Source organism: Chaetodon auriga, chromosome 24, assembly GCF_051107435.1.
Source record: "Chaetodon auriga isolate fChaAug3 chromosome 24, fChaAug3.hap1, whole genome shotgun sequence".
In the NCBI taxonomy this organism is placed as follows: Eukaryota; Metazoa; Chordata; class Actinopteri; order Chaetodontiformes; family Chaetodontidae; genus Chaetodon; species Chaetodon auriga.
In genome coordinates, this window is record NC_135097.1 from 7,815,849 (window position 1) to 7,834,955 (window position 19,107).

Here is a 19,107-nt window from a genome sequence, read left to right on the forward strand (position 1 = left end):
CTATTAGTAGTTATTCACCATAACTCATCAGATATTCTGTTGACATCTCAATTTGTGCCTAGATATAGATAACACAACTGAAACTGTCACAGCTATGCTTTGAACAAACTGCTAATAAGAACATAATAACACACTATATTAACACCCTACATTTTTTTAATAGTAATATTACACGTATTACGGTGATCCAAGTAGGCCACATCAACTGCTCTCATGTTCAGTATGTTTGGAAACGGACTAAGGACCAAACACTCTGCAACGTGACCATCGAGCCCCGTGCAGCTAACCACGCCCATCGCGGCCAATCACAACGCAAAAGGGCGTGTTTGGGCGGAGATATCGCTTCATGCTGTCCAATCGCTGTGGCTTGAATCGACAGGACTCGCCAGGCCATGCACTGGCACGTGTATCCCTGCGTGTAAACTCCGGTTAGGGGGGCGACCGAAAATGTCTTGAAAGCAAATACTGACATCGTCAAGCAAAGACAGTCGATGCTATCGGGATTTATATCACTTCTTTGAGAATTCTTCGTACCTCGTTTGGGAATATCAAAGCTGTTCTTTTGGTGAAGCATATCCGAGGTAAGCTGGTTGGGTTTGGTTGTTGTCTTGTCTATAGTCATGGCGTTGTAGCTAACGTTAGCATGATACTTGTCATTGCGACAGTGTACAAATTGTCGACATCGTTTTGTTTACGTGCTTCGTAACGTAGCTGTAATAACAACTTCCCATTATCAATAAGCTATTCTGTAACCTCACAACGAAACGTTACAGGTGAAACTAGTGCTCTCGTTTAACCTTGTAGGGTGTTTCGTGCTTATAGACCACACCACAGTCAGAAAACGTTTGTTAACCATTTGAAGCAGAGCAAGTCAACACCGCTAACTCGTGAAAGACCCCGTAAATAAAGGCATTCATCCAACTTTCACGAGCTATTTTTGCTTCAGAAAGTGAACTTGGCAGGTTTTGTTTCTGTGGGGTGGATCCGCCTGCAGACGTCGCACAGTGTAGTATCAGCCCTGCTAAATGCTCACGATTTACAGCATTTACGGTATGCGTTATTACGAAAATATGAAACATGTTCTGTTCAATCGGTTATTTTGGCCATCAAGTTAATCATCCATTATTTTATTAGCTTGCTAACATGACATTATTACATGATTAATGCTTGCTTGTCGAGCCCCACTTGATCCATGGTCACTCCCTTGCTGATGTTTACCGTTTATGTTGACTTGTGTGCCAGGATTATTTTGGTCACTGAGCAATTGGAGCAACAACAAATGCTGTCCAGTTTCTGTCCAGTTACACCAGTCTAAATTGTGCATAAGATTAATCAACCAGATGTAAGTGAATCCTCCTAATATGCTTGCATGCTTGTTGAATGCAGGTTGTGTGCATCTAGTCAGTCTGATGATGTCCTGTGATTGACAGCCGTTGCAATCCACCCAGTTCTGTGCACTGTACTGCTGTAATTTTGGAAAACAGCTGCATCCACACAGGCTGCATCCCAACGCTGTTCTGACATATCACCATTAAGGATGCCACACATGTTAAAAAGCATCACAGAAAATGAGCAAAACCTCTGCAGAACATGTAGTTATAAACCAGCTATGTCTGTGTGGGCCTTCTTCTTCTCGTGTGTTCTCAGTCAACCATTTGCATGTATTTTCACACCTCGCGAGTGGCAACCATGCGGTGACAAGCTGGCTTCCATACCGCCATCCTTCGTGATGTACAACATGTGGCGTTTGTGAGAATGTACATCCTCTTCCAGCTCTATAGACGCTCTGCACCGTGTCTTATGCTCTATTTTCTGCTTTGCAGTAAGTGTTCCAGACAGTGTGGCACGACAGGCCATCAATAACAGACCACGGCAGCTTGAGAGATGCACAGGAATCTGCTCAGATGCAACCCTGCAGATTCTTACAGATATCTCACCCTATTGAGTGCCTGAGTGTGCAAAACAGCTGTGCATACACACCCAGAAAGCGTACAAAAGGCATGTGCTGGACAGCACCGTAAACAGAAAATTAAAAAAGAAAATCTTCCTTCTCCTAAGGTGCGATTTGTTAATAAGTCTCAGAGTTGTGGAGGGGGGGCACCACCACGATGACTCCTCCAGCTCATCCATGAGCAACTCAAAGTTTCGACACCAGCAAGCGCCATTCATTTTGCATGGGTGACATGGGTGTTAGATGGCAAGCAGTGGCCGAGGCGGTGTGATCCACATTTAATCGGCGCGGTCACATGAATGTAGGGGACTGACTCAACTCATGAGACAGGACGAGTAAACTTACCATAGAGCAGCGAAACACTCTTTTCTCGTGTTTTGGCTTCAAGAGCTTTGTTTGTGCCCTCAGCGGCCACAAAAAGTGGCTTCTCACCAAATCTCTTTTCCACTATAAACTGAACTAAATTGCCTTAAAACGCTGGAAAACAAAAAGCTTAAGCCTTAGAAGGACAGAGAGGGAGCCTGATTTGAGGGAAATAGGGAGCAAAACAATCAAGGATACTGTACTTACTGTACCACAGGCTGCCAGGAAGCAGCTCACTGGTGGCCCCTTAAACATGCCTTAAGTGGTAGTAGTTTCGACTGTTGTAATGAGGCTTGTGTTGCAATTTAAAATTATGGATCCCGGGTTTGGTTTTCTGATTTTACATTCAAAGCATCACCTGATGGCCACTGTTAAACTGTTTATCATTTAGATTCATTTACATATTTGTTGTCTGTATTTCTGTACAGCTGCACAAGGGTTGTTGAACGAATCTCCATGTTTATGCCATGAATTCTTCTTTTATTACTGTGATTAAGCGTGCCAGTGGAATAGCCGGAGCTTGATTTTACAGTGTATCAAGATATGGGTCTGATTTTTGTGGGCAGGCTAATCAGATAGTGTTCTTTATTAGACTGTGATTAGGTACATGAAGTTCCCAAGATAAAAAAGTTGGCTTCCTCATAGATCACGGATCGCGTTGTTGACTCAAGAAACTTGGCATGTAAGCGAGACTAAAGATAATAAAGTTTCATAAATTTGAACCGTGCATTGAGGCTATGTCATCCCACCCTTCATCAACATTGTAAACTTCATGAAAAGACTTGTGAAGAGCATTTTGTCTCTGTAACTTGATATATTTACGATTGAAATAGGATAGCGGCACAGGACACAGACAGATTACTCAAAAGCATTAACACGTGTTTAGTCATCACTTGAAGAGAAGTAAAAATTTATAAAGTTTTATCTGGTTAGAATTTTGGATGTTTATGCTTTTTGTTTTTAGTACATTATCATAATTACAACACTGTTCACACAAAGGAGCTCCTCCTCCTGCACCACACACAGTAGACCAGACACATCAGCATGCTGCGACAAGTGCATTTATCTTATTTATTTATCTGTTCATTTGTTGACAGAGGCTGGAAAACGAGTGTCTGACATTTCCCTTAAAAGATAATTTGATAAGGGTGTAACTCTCAGCTCACCTTCATCACCACAATTTTATTCTCCTTCTTCTTTTAGTAATTATTGAGTGCAAAAAAGAAGAGTTTTCATAGCCAACTCTGCCAGGTTGTGCTTAAATTTGTTTTTTATCAGTAATGATAGAGATAATATGATGCGTAGATGAATTATTAACGAAACAATGGCCACTAATCCTGTGAACGTCCATTCTGTTCCAGTGGTGAATGAGGCCCATTATAACTGCAACTAGTTTGATGCTATTCATAAGAAGTCTGTGTTGCCTCCAAGGCAAGAATGATGCGCCATGCAAGGTTCTCACATTCTCAGAGTCATTGTTTTTACCTGGCTGCCATCACCAGAAGTTTTCTGCTCAGGGACAACAGGTTACACCTACTAGGCTTGACAAACATGTGAACACAATGGCTATTGCATTTCCCATTATGCCACTCCACGGCTGAATCTTTGCATTAAGGTACACATATTCACCATTAACTAGGTTGTGTGAAATTATATGAACTATCACTCTTTTACTCAGTTGCATGTTAGTATGCATATTGGCTCTTTATTAGGAATTTTTAAGGTTGGGTTGTTAAAATCGAAATCCATGTGCAATACGTTATTGAGGGAAAACTGGTAGTTAATGGCCTAGTAGGTGTAGAATATGGTCATGCAGAATAAGGCATTAATAAGTCAACATTTGCCTCACTAGACGAGCCCACTGCCATCCATTGACTAAAGATTACCTCAGTGGATGACACAATATGGTACTTGTAACAACAGCTGACATACAGTGACACAGAGAAAACTGGCATATATTGTGCAAGATGAGGTCGAAAAATCACAGAAAAAAAATGCAGTAATCCAGGAAGTAGCAGTAATCGGACAGGAGGGGTTTGGTTGTGGTGTGGTCACACGCCAGAGTGAGTGAACATCCAAGCTGCAGAGGTGTGTGCGTAACAAACCGACGGTACAATAACCCAGTTGGAAGATTATGAACGAAGTGGTTCAGCAGCAGTGGAGCAAAGAGGCCTGAGCAGATTCGCAGGTAAAAAGTTCTGAACGTGCACAGGATGCCCTTCAGACGTGATTTCAGGTTCACTGTTCGTAGTAAATATGCTCATTTTATCTGAGGTACCTTGTCCTGGTGACCTCAGTGTGAGAGTGAACCACTGCTCATGACAGATTGCTTAATTGCATTGGATGACAGAAGACAAATCTTACACTGTTTAAAATGTCAGTTCTGTAAATCATAATATACATTATATATTGTATATCAAATAAGCATCAAAGCAAAAACAGTCCGTATGTAGGTAAATATAAAATGTACAGTCTGTACATGCTTGTTTCTAATAATGTAATAACTTAATACACTGTTATATAATTCCTGCTACTCGAAGAAGTCATGTGGCTGTGGCGCGTAGAGGTAGACCGGCTTTTTCCCCACCCAGCTCAGGTTTAGCGCGTGTCTCTTTGTCTCATGTACGTACATCATGTACACTGGCCGCTCTCTCAGAGACACTGGTCCTGAATCAGCTCCGCGCGTCTGCTCATCGCCTTTCCCGATTTAAAAGACAAACCTCGAGGCGGAGCTGAGACCCGTGTCTGGCAGACTCTCCAGACAGACCCCTGTAGCAGGCGGTCCTGCCTCCTCATGACGCGCGCTCTCATTGGCCCGGCGAGCCGACCAATCAGGAGCCGGTGAGGCTTGCGGAAAACACCGCCGCGGACACGTGCCGTTTGTACACAGGACAGCGAGGCGGCGCCGCGCTGCAGTGCAAGCGGCAGGACAACGGCATGTCGCGCAGTGTGCGTTTGTGACACGGACGGTCACACCGGTGAAGACACTGAAACGGTACTGCTTTTTAACGTGATCCAACAATATAAACATGTCGTGATGCAGTGATTTGTGACGGATCGGTGCGCGGCGGGTTGTGTCAGACAAGCGGAGAAGTTCACACATGTTCACGCACGGAGCTACGCCACACCTTCCTGCAGCCTCATTGAAATCGGGAAGTATCATGGGTTGGTTTCGGATGGTTTTGTATAAGCAGTGTGTTTCTTGTGTCTTTTTCGTGATGTTGTGTAGGTGTAGCCTTATGAACCAGTGACTGTACACACTGAAGCTGTTGTGGCAGACCAGCACACTGTGCCCCGTAGGCCAGATTATGTTCATTTCATGGTAGTCAGAGCTTCTGCACTATAAATGAAAGAAACACTGTGTGAACAATTTATGTTTGCACTTTTGTCCAGACTGCAGATGTTTATTGCATGTGCTCCCATGCTTTGATTACTGCACAACATACACTCAGACTGTCACAGTCAGTTACATTGACCACAACTAGGGCTGCAATAATGATTGTTTTCGTTATTGGTGAATCTGCAGATCATTTTTTAGATAAATCAATTAATTGTTTAGTCATGAAATAACAGAAAATGGTGAAAATGCCAATCAATAGATAAAGTTGAGGTCTTGGTTGCTTGTTTTGGTTGTACAGCAGTTCAGAATCAGTTCAATTTGGCAAAGAAAGCTGACAAATATTCACTTTTGAGGCAGTTCAGCCAGCGAGCTGTGCGCTTTTGTTGTCTTTAAAAGCAACTTTGACCAGTTTGCAGTGTTTTGTCTTGTGTGCAGTTTCCCTTTGCGTGGCTCGATTGTTCTAAAATCAGCTTTGTGTTTATAACCGCTGGCTTTAACAACTTCAAATGTTAATCATTTCCAGGAACCATTATCTATGTCAGGGGGGAATATTCCCAATTTTTAGATCATGATGGAAGTTTCCCTCGTCATGGTTGTCAGACAGCAGACAGTTCCCCAATTCTTCATGTATGCAAGTTGCAACCAGCTGTCGGCCTGTAGAGTGTGATTGCCAATGCATATGAAATTAGCCACTTATAACCGAATGGCAAGGTGTTTCAACCAAAGAGGGGGATTTGCACACACTACAGGCACAGTAACATTAGCCGTCTGTCCAACAGAGTTGTCCCGCCCCAAACAAGGAAGTTATGTCACAGTTCTCACAGAGGTAATAAATATGTAATGAGCAGAGCAGGGCTGCAACTGATCCTTATTTTGATTACTGTTCAAACTGGCAGTTATTTTCTTCATCGATTGTTTAATCATTTAAGCTGTAAAATGTCAGAAAATAGTGTGCTAATTAGCAGGAAGAAGTTGAACTGAAGTGAATTCTGACCTGCAGGCCATGACACCGGGACAGCACCCTTGGATTTACTAGTCGCATTGGCTTCAGTTGAAGTGAATGGGACATTTTAATGAAGATTTGCTGCACAGAAGTTTAATTAAATGTTCCCCGATGTGACAGGAGTGACACCCCGACCGAGCAGTCAGCGTTCAGAGACCTGGGGGGGGCTTGAGTCACTTGGCCTTTTCTTCATTTGTGTAACATGAGAGTGATGCATGAGTTACAAAAGGTGACATGAAATTTCAGAAATTGTTGTGAGTCATGTAACAAACATATTTTCAGAGTATGATGCATGTTGGTCAGAGGGCAAGGCAGCATCCAATATGTTTTCCTCCACTAAGATAGACACCTATCTTGCATAATCAGACATTGGTCTTACTGAGTGCATTTCCTGTGAATAATTTGAGTGGGTGGCATAGTGGCTCAGCGGCTGACACTGTTACCTCACAGTCATGGCCTCAAACCTGACCTGGCCGGTTCAGGCATGGCGGTGTACGTGTTCGCCCTGTGTCTGTGTGGGTTTCCTCCCACAGTCCAGAGGACACGCATGTTGGGTGACCTGGAAACGCTGAACTGCCTATAGATGGGAGCATGAGCATTAATATTATGTCTGTTGATGTTTTAGCCTCGCCCGTTGTCACCCAGTGCATGCTGGGATTGGCTGCAGCAATGGTAGGAGGAAACTGATTGAATTTGGGGATGCGCTGTCTTAAGCAAAAGGCCCACTGTAGTTGGCTTAGAAAGGTGGTGGGGTGGGCACATCCAGTTATTCTAGCAGCCCGAGCACAGTTTCCCCACCACCACCTCCACCCACAGCCATGTGTCTTTGCCATCAATGTGGAAGTATGCATCGATGCCAGCCTGCCTCGTCGCCCACTCACACCATGCTTGCATATTTCCATATAATAACCGCTCCTCCTCCCCCCCGCCCAGTTCGGCCGTGGCACACACAGCTTGTCATGTGCAAGTGTGCATCATCCATCTGACCAAACACAGAGCTAATTAGCATTTCACCTTCATCGGACAGGCGGCTTAGTTGCATTGAGGCAGCGTCACACGAATCCGTTGAACTTGCGTATCTGCAGCCTTTCGCAACTTTCCATCCCGGCTCGTTACGTTTGCTTTAGTTATTTCTGTGGAATGAGAGACATTTGTCATTAGCTGTCCACGCATGTTGTCCTCCTCTCTGAACCTGACCAGTCAGCCGTATTGGGTTACTGCGTCAAGACAGGAGGCTAAACCTGTCCTGAACAAATTCTGCACTAAAAGCATCCCAGCACACCTGAGCAACGTAGGTAAAGGGGGTTGTGGGGCAGCAAGGTGCATAAAATTGGAATGAATGACGACTGGCGACTGGCGTCTCTCTTCATCTGGTTGCGTCTGCAGGGCTTAAAGGATTATGTGGTGTCTCCCTCGCCTAAAGAATAAATAGCGCTAGACTCTCACTTGCGTAGGTGGTGGCCATATATATACACTTTGTGATACCAATCACTAACAAACCTTAATTTAAAACAACACTTGATGGAGAGCTTTGTCCCGTCCTCCTGGTGTTCTCTTTGTTTTGACCGTCCTCTGGTTATAAAGGGATTTATCGATGACGACCGGCGAACGTAATTAGCGCATGTTCACCTGTTCTATATTCAGATGCATGCATACGCACTTGCAGATTATTGTCAATCTGTGCACAAGATGAGGTGATTGTTTTCCCGAGATAATCTGGGTAAAAGGCTAACAGCTGGGCGCTCGGCAGACAAACATTCAGCGTGCACCGCGAGGCAGTGAAAACATCTCATGGCCATGTTTGAGTCTTGGAGGCCGACACGATAAACTGATGATAAGCGCTCCGTTTTTTATCTTCTCGCATCTGTAGTCCTTGAGACATGCTTGCAAGACCATAACAAGCGTTTTTGTTAATCCCCATGCTAATATTCTTCCCTCTCTTTCTCTGTCCCTCTCTCTTTTTCTGTCATCTCAGGTGGCCTTTAGCACCTAGAGCAACACATCTCCAAGAGGCGAGAAGACCAGATACGGAGTGTAGAGCTTGTTTTTGTTTTTTTTGCTCTTACCGAGTGCTGTTTTTCTCACTCTCCCTCACAGTCCCATCTGTTGGAGCGCTTATGCCAAGGCTGTTTCATAAACGGCAAATCATCTCTTGTCTGAATTACTTTGAGTGACATTTTTTTCTTGCTGTCTTTTTGGAAAGGCAGCGGTTTGGCCAATCGTTTTACAGCGCTCATTGACAGACCTCATAGAAGGGCTCTCAGCCCACACCTCTTTAAGTTAACATTTTTTGCTGGAGAAACAATGAATTTCTCTCCTTAGTTCTTTTAACAAACAACCAGCAACCATGATTCACCTGTGTATACATAGTAGTCCCACTTAATTTACAGTTATTCCTGTCTTCACCTCGGCTGACGCCTTAATCAGGCTGTACCAGCTTCATCCTACTCTATTATGAGTTATGACAACCCTAAATCAATGCCCAGCAGCAGCACTCGGGGACGAGTGGCAAGGGCCGACGAGAAAGACAATGACCAGGAAGCAGAGTCAGAAGGGTTAAACTCTCCGAAGACCGGCAGCGGTCAGCCCGGTGCCAATGTCGCCGCTCAGGAGCAGGGAGGTGGATCTGGAGGCGGCTCGTCTCCCAGTGGAGGTTCAGGATCCGGAAGTTCGTCCGGACACCGAAGGGGGCCCAACTCCGACGATATGGACGGAATCTCAAGCGGGAACGACTCCGGCGAGAGGGAAAGCGAGGGCGGGATGGAGAGGGCGGGCGGGTCACGTGGGCGCCAGTCCACGCGCAGCTCCCACAGCTCGTCCAACGGCAAGGACTCAGGCATGATGCTGGAAACCACGGAGAGCAACAAGAGGTAAGAGACGGATTCTAAACTGTTCTGCCCTGGTTTGACATCTACGTTGGTGAAATGGCGAGTGTAATCTGGACCGCCCCTCCTTTTACAGCTCCAACTCCCAGAGTCTCTCCCCTCCCGGCGGCTCCCTGGCCTACAGCCTGCTGTCGACCAGCTCGGAGCACGACCCCCCCTCCACCTCCGGCTGCAGCAGCGACCAGTCGGCGAGGGTCCAGACCCAGAAAGAGCTCATGAAGGCCATCAAGGAGCTGAAGCTCCGCCTGCCCAGCGAGCGCAAGGGCAAGAGCCACTCCAGCACCCTGAACGCACTCAAATACGCACTTCAGTGTGTGAAACAAGTCCGAGGTGAGGGCCTGTTTGTTGGTATCTTCTTCTTCTCCCTGGTTAATGGTGAATTTGAAGCCCCCGCCTCTTCATTCAGGCTTCAGTGCTTGTTTTTTTTTGCTGCAGACATTATGTGTGTAACTGTATCTACATTCACGCCCTGATTTTTACCATTTCTAGCCAACAAGGAGTACTACCATCAGTGGAGTGTAGAGGAGTGTCACGGCTGCAGTCTGGACTTGTCTGCCTTCACGATCGAGGAGCTCGACAACATCACCTCAGAATACACCCTCAAAAACACAGTAGGTTTATACACGTATTACTTATTCCTGCCTCGTAGGTGTTTGAGTAAACTTTTCAGACAAGTATCTCATTACTGCGGTTAGTGAGCCGTGGTAGTTTTACGACTTTTTTTTTTACCCTTGGGTATAAGATGAAACTGAACGAGGAACTCACAACACGTTGATCCTGATTAATCAATGCAGTTAGTTGGAATGTGCTGCAGCTTAAAACTGGGAATAATATGGGAAATTTAGATTGAGGTACAGACATCCAGTCCACTTCATTTGCTTGTATATGTGATGCAAACAATAATGCATTGAAAGACACAGTCCTAGGTTTAAAAACCTTTTTTGGCTTGTGTTCAGAAACAGTTTGCTTCACACTTTCTTCATTCACTAAGAAAAGGTTGAAACTACCAAACACAACTGCACAGAGAAAGCTCCCACTGACAGCTTGTTGGAGACGTCTCGCTAAATTCCTCCACCTTCCTCGTCTGTTTACTTTTCCTCAGGACACTTTCTCCATCGCCGTGTCGTTCTTGTCGGGGAAGGTGGTGTACGTGTCACCCCAGGGCTCGTCCCTGCTGCGCTGCAAGCCCGACGGTCTTCAGGGGACGGTTTTTTCCGAGCTTTTGGCCCCGCAGGATGTCAGCACATTCTACAGCGGCACGGCCCCCTGCCGCCTGCCACCCTGGGCCTCCTGCATCGGGTCTGGTGAGCTGAGCCACAGGATGACGACAAATTTAAACGATTTCTGACAGAAGAAATTGCTCAATATCTGATTTTCTGTGCTCCACTATCCCAGTCAGGAGGATTTGTAGCTTTTGTTCAATGTCTTTCTCCAACTCTTTCCCCTCCCAGCATCTCCTCCAGTCGACTGCACTCAGGAGAAGTCCATGTTCTGTCGCATCAGTGCCGACCGGACGCAGGGCGGCGAGCTGCGCTACTACCCCTTTCGCCTCACTCCTTACCAGCTCACCATCAGAGACTCGGATGCCGCTGAGCCACAGCCCTGCTGCCTGCTGATCACAGAGAAGGTCCACTCCGGATATGAGGGTATTTATCATACCACTGCCTCTCTATGTGAGCAGCTAAATGTATGCAGGATGCAATGTGACAATGCAGGATTTTCTCTGGAGTTCAGGAAGCGACATTCTCACTGCCCGACTGCATGCAGGTATGCGATGCCCCAGATGGTCAGCCTACACTGGTCTGTGTGTGTTCTGGCAACTGCGGTCAGGAGGCGTTTAGAGCCCAAGTTTGAATGTTGTGTTTGCAAACAGTGACCTACAGTTCCTGCACAGTGTACCATTAGGGAGGGGTGTTTGTGTCAGCAGAGGGACACATGGCAAGAAGCTTCCTGAGTCGAAACACTTCGGAGAGCAAACGTCGTTATTGTCACGTCGTACATGTCGAGGATAACACATTTAACATTACGGAGCTGCTAAGTCACTTCTTGTCCTCAACTGAGCAGTCGTCAGTTATTAGTAATACCGAGAGAAAAGATGGTGAAGCACAAAGCAGTGCTCTTCCTCCTGTTTTTGTTGTGGCTGTGCAGCTCTGATAATGTTATGTCAGAGTAACCCAGGCATCACAATCACAATTACTGTCTGATAATTGAGTGTCATCTTCTTCATCAGCTTTTCACTGCAAATCTGATTTGACTCACTCGAGTATCCAGATAACAGTCGTCTCGCTGATGAATGTGATGCGTTTGCTTCAATGGAGCAGCTCCCCGCACGATTCTGAACTTTCCTCATCATGACTCATCGTATAATTTGCTAGTGGAACATGCACTTAAAGCTGTAAAGTACTTGAAAGAGACCAGAGACATGCTTACAACATCGTATTCCTCTGAATGTGGATTATATCATGTACACCAAATGATTGGATACCTTTCAGAACTGCAAATAAACCTTTATTATACTGTCTGTTTAAACTTATCATACTGTCCTCAAAACCCGCTGTTCATCTGTTGCGTCTGTGTCCTCTCAGCTCCTCGTATCCCTCCAGACAAGAGGATCTTCACCACCAGTCACACTCCCAGCTGCCTCTTCCAGGAAGTTGATGAGAGGTCAGTTGTCCGACCTCTGATACAGTTTTGGCGGTTCTTACATATATTATCTTCCAGTTTTCATTGAATTGTCAGTTGATCTGTTTGCTGCTCCAGAACAGTAACAAACATACTGCTGCTGCCTAACAGTGTGTAAATATGTTGTGTTTGCAGGGCAGTGCCATTGTTGGGCTACCTGCCTCAGGACTTGGTGGGAACCCCCACCCTGCTCTACATCCACCCTGAAGACAGGCCCATGATGGTGGCTATACATGAGAAGAGTGAGTCTATTGAGCGGTGAACTAATTGTATTTGTCATAAACTGGAAAATGGCTTTTTTCTGTGTTGATTTCTTCTAATTATTCAGGGATTTTCTCTTTATTTCTCCTCACTTGTCTATTATTTAGTAGTATAGTTTGTTGTACGACTGAGTCAGAACTCTGACTGAAATTCTAGTGTATAACATGAAAAAATCTTTCATATCTTCCATATAAACATCTTTTCTCATCCATGTCTGCTCTGTTGTCTCCCCTCAGTCTTTCAGTTTGCAGGGCAGCCGTTTGAGTATTCACCCCTAAGGATGTGCGCCCGCAGCGGGGAATATCTGACCATCGACACTAGCTGGTCTTCCTTCGTCAACCCCTGGAGCCGGAAGGTGGCGTTCATCGTAGGGCGCCACAAAGTCAGAACGTAAGACTCTTAATAAGCTCACTGACAAACAAATGCTGCCTGCATGTTTCTCTTGTCCTAACTGGGCGCTAACATTGCCCCCGTCTCCAGGAGCCCTCTGAACGAAGACGTCTTCACGACGCCGCAGGGCTACGAGAGTCGGGTCACCACGCCCGACGTCGTCCAGCTGAGCGAGCAGATCCACCGAATCCTGGTGCAGCCGGTGCACAGCGGCAGCTCTCAGGGCTACAGCTCGCTCGGGTCCAGCGGCTCGCGGGAGTCCCGCCGTTCACACCAACAGCACCTCAGTGCCTCCGCCGCTTCGTCCAGCGACAGCAACGGCCCCGCCATGGAAGAGGCGGCCAACGCGATCGCTTTGCACAAACCGGTGAGTTTTGCTGAGCGACAACTGGTTGTAGGCCGACATTACAAACGCACTTTTTCCATAAGATACAACATAATTGACCACCTTCTCGTGGTTACCTCGCAACATGCGACCTTTTCCATAGTCATCACTCACATGAGAAACATGGAAAATCAGACTTCCTTAATACTGACTTTTTAAGGAGTCTAATGTGTTTCTTTGTTTTTTTTGTTTTTTTTCCAGATGACGTTCCAGCAGATCTGCAAAGACGTTCACATGGTCAAGACTAATGGACAGCAGGTGTTTATCGAGTCCCGGAACCGGCCACCGCCCAGAAAGAACACCAGCACAGGTAAACGTAAAGCACAGTCAACAACGAGCTATGACTGCCGATGACCTCAGCTGTCATCTCAAGTCTCCATTTCCTGTTTCTGTCTCCTCTTCATTCAGGCCCAACAGGTATCAAACACGTCAGGAGTGACCCAGTCAGAGGGTTGATAGCTGACCTGACGAAACCACCCAAAGCTTTGGTCCCTGCACCACTTGTGCAGAAGGAGGCCCCGACTGGATACTCCTACCAGCAGATCAACTGTCTGGACAGCATCATAAGGTGTGTATGAGTGTGTGTGTGTGTGTGTGTGTGTGTGTGTGTGTGCGCACCAGCCTGAAGTCTTTCGGTCTCATCATTGCTTGGTGATCATCAATCACTCATCCGACGACGCTCTGACTCCACACAGGTACTTGGACAGCTGTAACATTCCTAACACGGTGAAAAGGAAGTGCGGCTCCTCCTCCTGCACCTCCACGTCTGATGACGACAAACAGCAGGAGGCCAGCGGCAGCAACAAAGGTACTTTTTATGAATTACCTACAACTGGTTTGGGTCTTTATGAAGATGATGATGAATTTAGGTAATCAGGCTGCTTTTCTCGCAATCTCTGATCCATTTTACGAAGCCCCGCATTATCCATTTTTTTCACCATTGTGCATTTACCAATAAAAATCCTGCTAGAAAAATGGTATTCTTGCTTTTGAATATGGATTTTTCTACACAGCATCCTTGATTTTTCTCATGAGAGCCAGCAGAGCATGCTTCTTTACACGGTCATGACTGCAACTGAACTTGTTGAACTTGTTGTCCCTGCAGGTGGTTCAGTTAGCCTCGTAGGTGAACCACCTTCTCTGCCCCCCCTGACCATGGCCGCAAAGGCGGAGAGTGTCGCCTCAGTCACGTCGCAGTGTAGCTTCAGCAGCACCATCGTGCATGTGGGAGACAAGAAGCCCCCTGAGTCAGGTGGGAATCATCAGAACTCTCTGCTCTGTCTCGTGCGCTGCTCAGCGTGTTGTTTCTTTGAAGTGACGAAGTAGGAGGTCCATGACTGACTTCGCTGTAATTAAGGCTGGAGTTTAAGTTCAGCCTCCAAATCTTTTTCTTTTGGAGCCCTACTTTTTATGTTGAACAGTAACACTCTACTGTCTTATTTTAGCTTCCTTGCTTATTTTAAGGAACTGACCACAAAGTGTTTTTTCACTACTTTAAAAGTCTTCAGAATTATCTTGCAGAAACCTGTAGCCGCATGATAAAACTGCAGATTGCAGGTAATCTGATCTATGCCTTTGTTTTTCATCTTGTTTTATCTTTTTTATCTAAATTTCTCTCTTCAGTTTCTCAGTGTCACCTCTCTTTTCTGTTTTTTTTGGCTTTACCCAAATATGAGTTAACAGATTGATGATGCATCTTTTGTGGAGTAATGTTAAATTTGAAGACGTAGCATCTTAGTGTAAGCAAAACTAACACAGTACTGTCTCTGTACCTCTGTCTGTATCAGTCTGCAGCATTTTACACTTTGTGCTTTTAGCTTTTCACGTCTCAGAGGAAGAACGTGTCATTTCTTCTTTCTAAAGGTTCATTGTCTCACTTTAAGTCTTGAAACACCCCTCCTTGTTTTCTCTCTATCACAGACATCGTCATGGAAGAGGCTCCTACAACTCCCACCCTTGCTCCTCCTACACCTACCTCGACTCGTCCCGCCAGCGGCCCGACACCTCCCGTTAACGCAGCCATCACCCCTCTTCCTCCCCCTCCCCCTCAAGCCACACAGTCAGAGAGGGACAGCCGGAGAAGTGGAAGTGTAGGAGGAGGTGGAGGGGGCAGGATGGGTCTGACAAAGGAGGTGCTGTCCGCCCACACGCAGCAGGAGGAGCAGGCGTTCCTTGACCGCTTCAAGGACCTCAGCAAGCTGCGTGTTTTCGATCAGACGGCGTCTTCGACCCTGCGCTGCCATATCCCAGCTGCCAACCCTCTGTCACGAGGTAAGACCACACACTGCTCCTGCCAGTCAAACACACACGCACACACACACTAATGTATATATATGACACATTAACTATAAACAATCGATTGTTGTAAAAGCGTTGCTTAAGTCAGTGCCTCCTTCTCTTTGCCAGGAGTGCGTTGCTCTCGAGACTACCCAGCCGCAGGAAGCAGCACCGGTCACAGACGTGGTCGCGGCGGTAAGAGACTCAAGCACCAGGAGTCATCCGACCAGCACAGCTCTCTGGGCCTGAACGGGAGTTGCCGTGACCCCAGAACAAGCACAGTCCCCATGCCCCTCAACATGCCTCTCGGACCCCCAACAAACTCCTCCTCCTGGCCGTCCGTAGGCTCCCAGGCCAGCATTCCCGCCGCCCCTTTCGCTCCCGGTATGCTTCCGATCTACCCCGTTTACCCGCCGCTCACACAGCCCTTCCCCCAGCCGGTCCCAGATCCATCACGTTTCCCCGCTTCTCAGATGGTGCCTCCCATGATGGCCCTCGTTCTGCCCAACTACATGTTCCCCCAGATGGGAGCACCCATCCCTCAGCCAGCCGCCACCCCTGGACACTTCTACAACCCTAACTTCACGTACCCCAGCGCCACCCCAGCTGCTATCCCCACTGTCGTTTCCAACCCCGTACCCATTCCAGCCACTGGCGCCCCATCTCGGAGCAGCACCCCGCAGTCCTACAGTCAGACCCCCGCTGACCGTGAGGGTGCAGAGTCCCCCCTCTTCCAGTCCCGATGCTCCTCTCCTCTCAACCTGTTGCAGCTGGAGGAATCGCCAAGCAACCGGTTAGAGGTTGCCACGGCCCTGGCAGCATCACAGCAGGCCACGCCATCTGTGCAGGGCGGAGCCGCCGGGGGACAGACCTCAGCCAATCAGGGGAGCTCCGATGATGCCTCCAAGGAGAATGAGAATGTAAGCACACGGACTTTCAGGATAAGATGTTAAGCTTTGAAACCTCTTTTGTCATTCAAAACGTGTAAGTTTAAAAACATAATCGTTTTCTTCCTTTAGGGTGAAACTAATGAGTCCAACCAAGATGCCATGTCCACTTCCAGCGATCTGCTGGATATGTTGCTGCAGGAGGACTCCCGCTCAGGCACCGGCTCAGCTGCCTCTGGTTCAGGGTCCTCAGGGACGAGGTCCTCTGGTTCAGGCTCTGGCTCCAACGGCTGCAGCTCCTCTGGCACCAGCGGCACCAGTTAGTAGAATTTTTGGAATTGAAGTAGTAATGTAAGAGTTATGAGTTACCCCGACACTGATTTTAGTTCAAAGTCACACTGCCTTCCTGCATAATAGGTGTCAAGAGGAAATTTTTCCTTGAGTTAAAGTCCACTCACTGTTCATTCTCAAATTTCACTTCCTCGTCCATCCAGGCAGCAGCCAGGGCAGCCACACCAGCAAGTACTTCGGCAGCATCGACTCATCAGAGAACGACCATTCCCGCAAACAGCCAGCAGGGGGCAGCAGTAGTGCTGGAGGGGACGGTGGCGAGGAGCAGTTCATCAAGTGTGTCCTGCAGGACCCCATCTGGCTGCTGATGGCCAACACTGACGACAAGGTCATGATGACCTATCAGCTGCCTGTCAGGTATGACACTGGGCAAAGGGTGACCAGCGACACAGCGTCAAACTTTGGTCGGACTCGCTGCTGTCGAGATGTCAGGTGTTCATTGACCTTTTCCCCCTTGTGCCTGAATAACAGGGACATAGAGACGGTGCTGCGAGAGGACCGCGAGGCCTTGAGGAGCATGCAGAAACACCAGCCACGCTTCACCGAGGACCACAAGAAGGAGCTGAGCCAGGTGCACCCCTGGGTCCGCACGGGACGCCTGCCCCGAGCCATCAACCTCTCTGTGAGTACGCTGCGACTCGACCCCGAGCTCTGAAAGCGTTCAGTGTGCAGATACATCAAGTAAACCTGAATGCAACACACATGGACATGCAGCAAAATCATCGTCTCTCTCTGGTGTCTCTCAGGGCTGCACAGGCTGCAAGTCTCCCCCCTTTGTGCCTCCCGCCGCCCCGTTCGACGTGGAGATCCACGAGATGGAGCTGTGCAGCGTGCTGAAAGCTCAGGAGGACGACGCCAGCACGGAGAAGAAAAGTCTTTTCGAGACAGCCATGGATGAAGCTCACCCAGACGACGAGGACGAAGAGGACGAGGGAGAGGAGAAAGGCACCAAAACACTAGACGGCCAACAAGACATGCCAGCAGAGGAGCAGAGAGTGGCCTCAGAAGAAGCTGTGACAGAAAAGTCTCCCATGACTGAGTAAGACGGCGGCCAATGATACAGCCACTATCATGACCTTTTGACGCCGATATGCAGAAAATGTGCACCTTCCAGGACTTTCTGTGCCCAAAACATCGTTACACAGGGTGTAAAGTTGTTAAAATTGGGATCCGCTGGGACATAACAGTGCATACTGATCGAGGCGACTTCCATTTATTGTTTGGCAGGTCAGGCGGGACACTTGGCCCAGATCATTCTGCATCAAGTCCGCTTTGACGACAGCACACCAGGCATGCTGTATGACTGCATATTAAATGCCTTGGAAACTACAGGACACGCACACTCAGTTTTAGAGAGTGAATTACTACTCCCCGCCCCCCCCCCCCCCCCCGTTCTCGTAGTTCTCGGCATATTTATTTAACTTGTAAGATAATCAGAGAGGACTAAGGTGAATGTGTTACAAAAAGGCGCCTTTATATAAGATGGATGTTCTTCACCACAGTGTCCTCCTTGACGTTTTCATCTCTCCTGTTCGGGGTTCAGCTCACGAGGAAAGAGGCGAGTTAAGTCTGTGACTTCTTGTTGAATGTCTCCTAGGCTCTCTGGGATCCCGCTCCCACCGAGATCCCGTTTCTCTCGGAGACTCGAGTTTTTGTTGACGTGAAACGTTTCTCCAGACTAAAGAAAAAGCGACTTTCACCCCATAGATAAAACGTGCAGTGAGAACCAGGTTTATTTTGTAAACATTGTGTATATTTTTATACTTTCGGTCCACTGCAAATAGAGACAGGATCCATGCCCAAAAGAGTGTTTGTACTGTAAAAAGTGTATGTGAATGATTCAAATCGTATCCGGCAGAAAAACAATCACTTTAGGATCCGAAGCAGAGATGGTGTTTCTCATGACGCAGCTGCTTTATTTGAGCGACACAAAGCTAAAGGTGGGGCAGCGTGAGTCGCCGAGAGGTTGAGCTGGACTTTTAAAGTTCCTCTTCAGCCGGGCATTAGTTTTCACAAACACAGACACTATTTCCTAACTGCCTATCGGAGCTCGCACAGCCTTCAGCGGAGGGAGAGCTTTTGTCACCAGTGTTGGCTCACGGCGTTCAGCCGGTTTGAAAGAGGTGGACGTGAGGTAGCAAAAGGTTTCGAGAGTTTGGAGAGTGTTTACTATCTTTTTTCCTCTCTGTCCCTTTCTCTGTGGCACTGTTCTGGTCATGTGATATCCTATGCTTTATGGCGTCAGTGGTGTCTGCAACAGTTTCTTAATATTTTTGTGAAATTCTTTGTACAAAAAAAAGACAATAAAGAGACTTGAAAAGTTTAAATGTGA

The 19,107-nt window shown here is 47.2% G+C and overlaps 1 protein-coding gene across 1 annotated transcript; it reads left to right on the forward strand.

The window, feature by feature from the left end:
* The first annotated feature begins 408 nt into the window (after positions 1-408).
* per1b (period circadian clock 1b) lies at positions 409-19,102 on the forward strand. Its single transcript, XM_076724550.1, has 20 exons — positions 409-581; positions 8,633-9,527; positions 9,619-9,872; positions 10,032-10,153; positions 10,645-10,846; positions 10,994-11,188; positions 12,128-12,206; positions 12,360-12,466; positions 12,722-12,875; positions 12,966-13,242; positions 13,462-13,570; positions 13,669-13,828; positions 13,956-14,068; positions 14,366-14,512; positions 15,181-15,531; positions 15,667-16,457; positions 16,557-16,743; positions 16,919-17,132; positions 17,247-17,397; positions 17,522-19,102. Exons 2-20 carry the CDS (start codon positions 9,112-9,114, stop codon positions 17,816-17,818), a joined length of 4,326 nt encoding a protein of 1,441 aa, XP_076580665.1. The 5' UTR covers positions 409-581; positions 8,633-9,111; the 3' UTR covers positions 17,819-19,102.
* Positions 19,103-19,107: the final 5 nt, after the last annotated feature.

Bases quoted from the DNA above. Each gene is read 5' to 3' on its own strand.
- per1b (XM_076724550.1), top strand. From the start codon at position 9,112: ATGAGTTATGACAACCCTAAATCAATGCCCAGCAGCAGCACTCGGGGA. The intron at 9,528-9,618 runs GTAAGAGACGGA...CTCCTTTTACAG, and splicing joins ACCACGGAGAGCAACAAGAG to CTCCAACTCCCAGAGTCTCT. The intron at 15,532-15,666 runs GTAAGACCACAC...TCTCTTTGCCAG, and splicing joins TGCCAACCCTCTGTCACGAG to GAGTGCGTTGCTCTCGAGAC.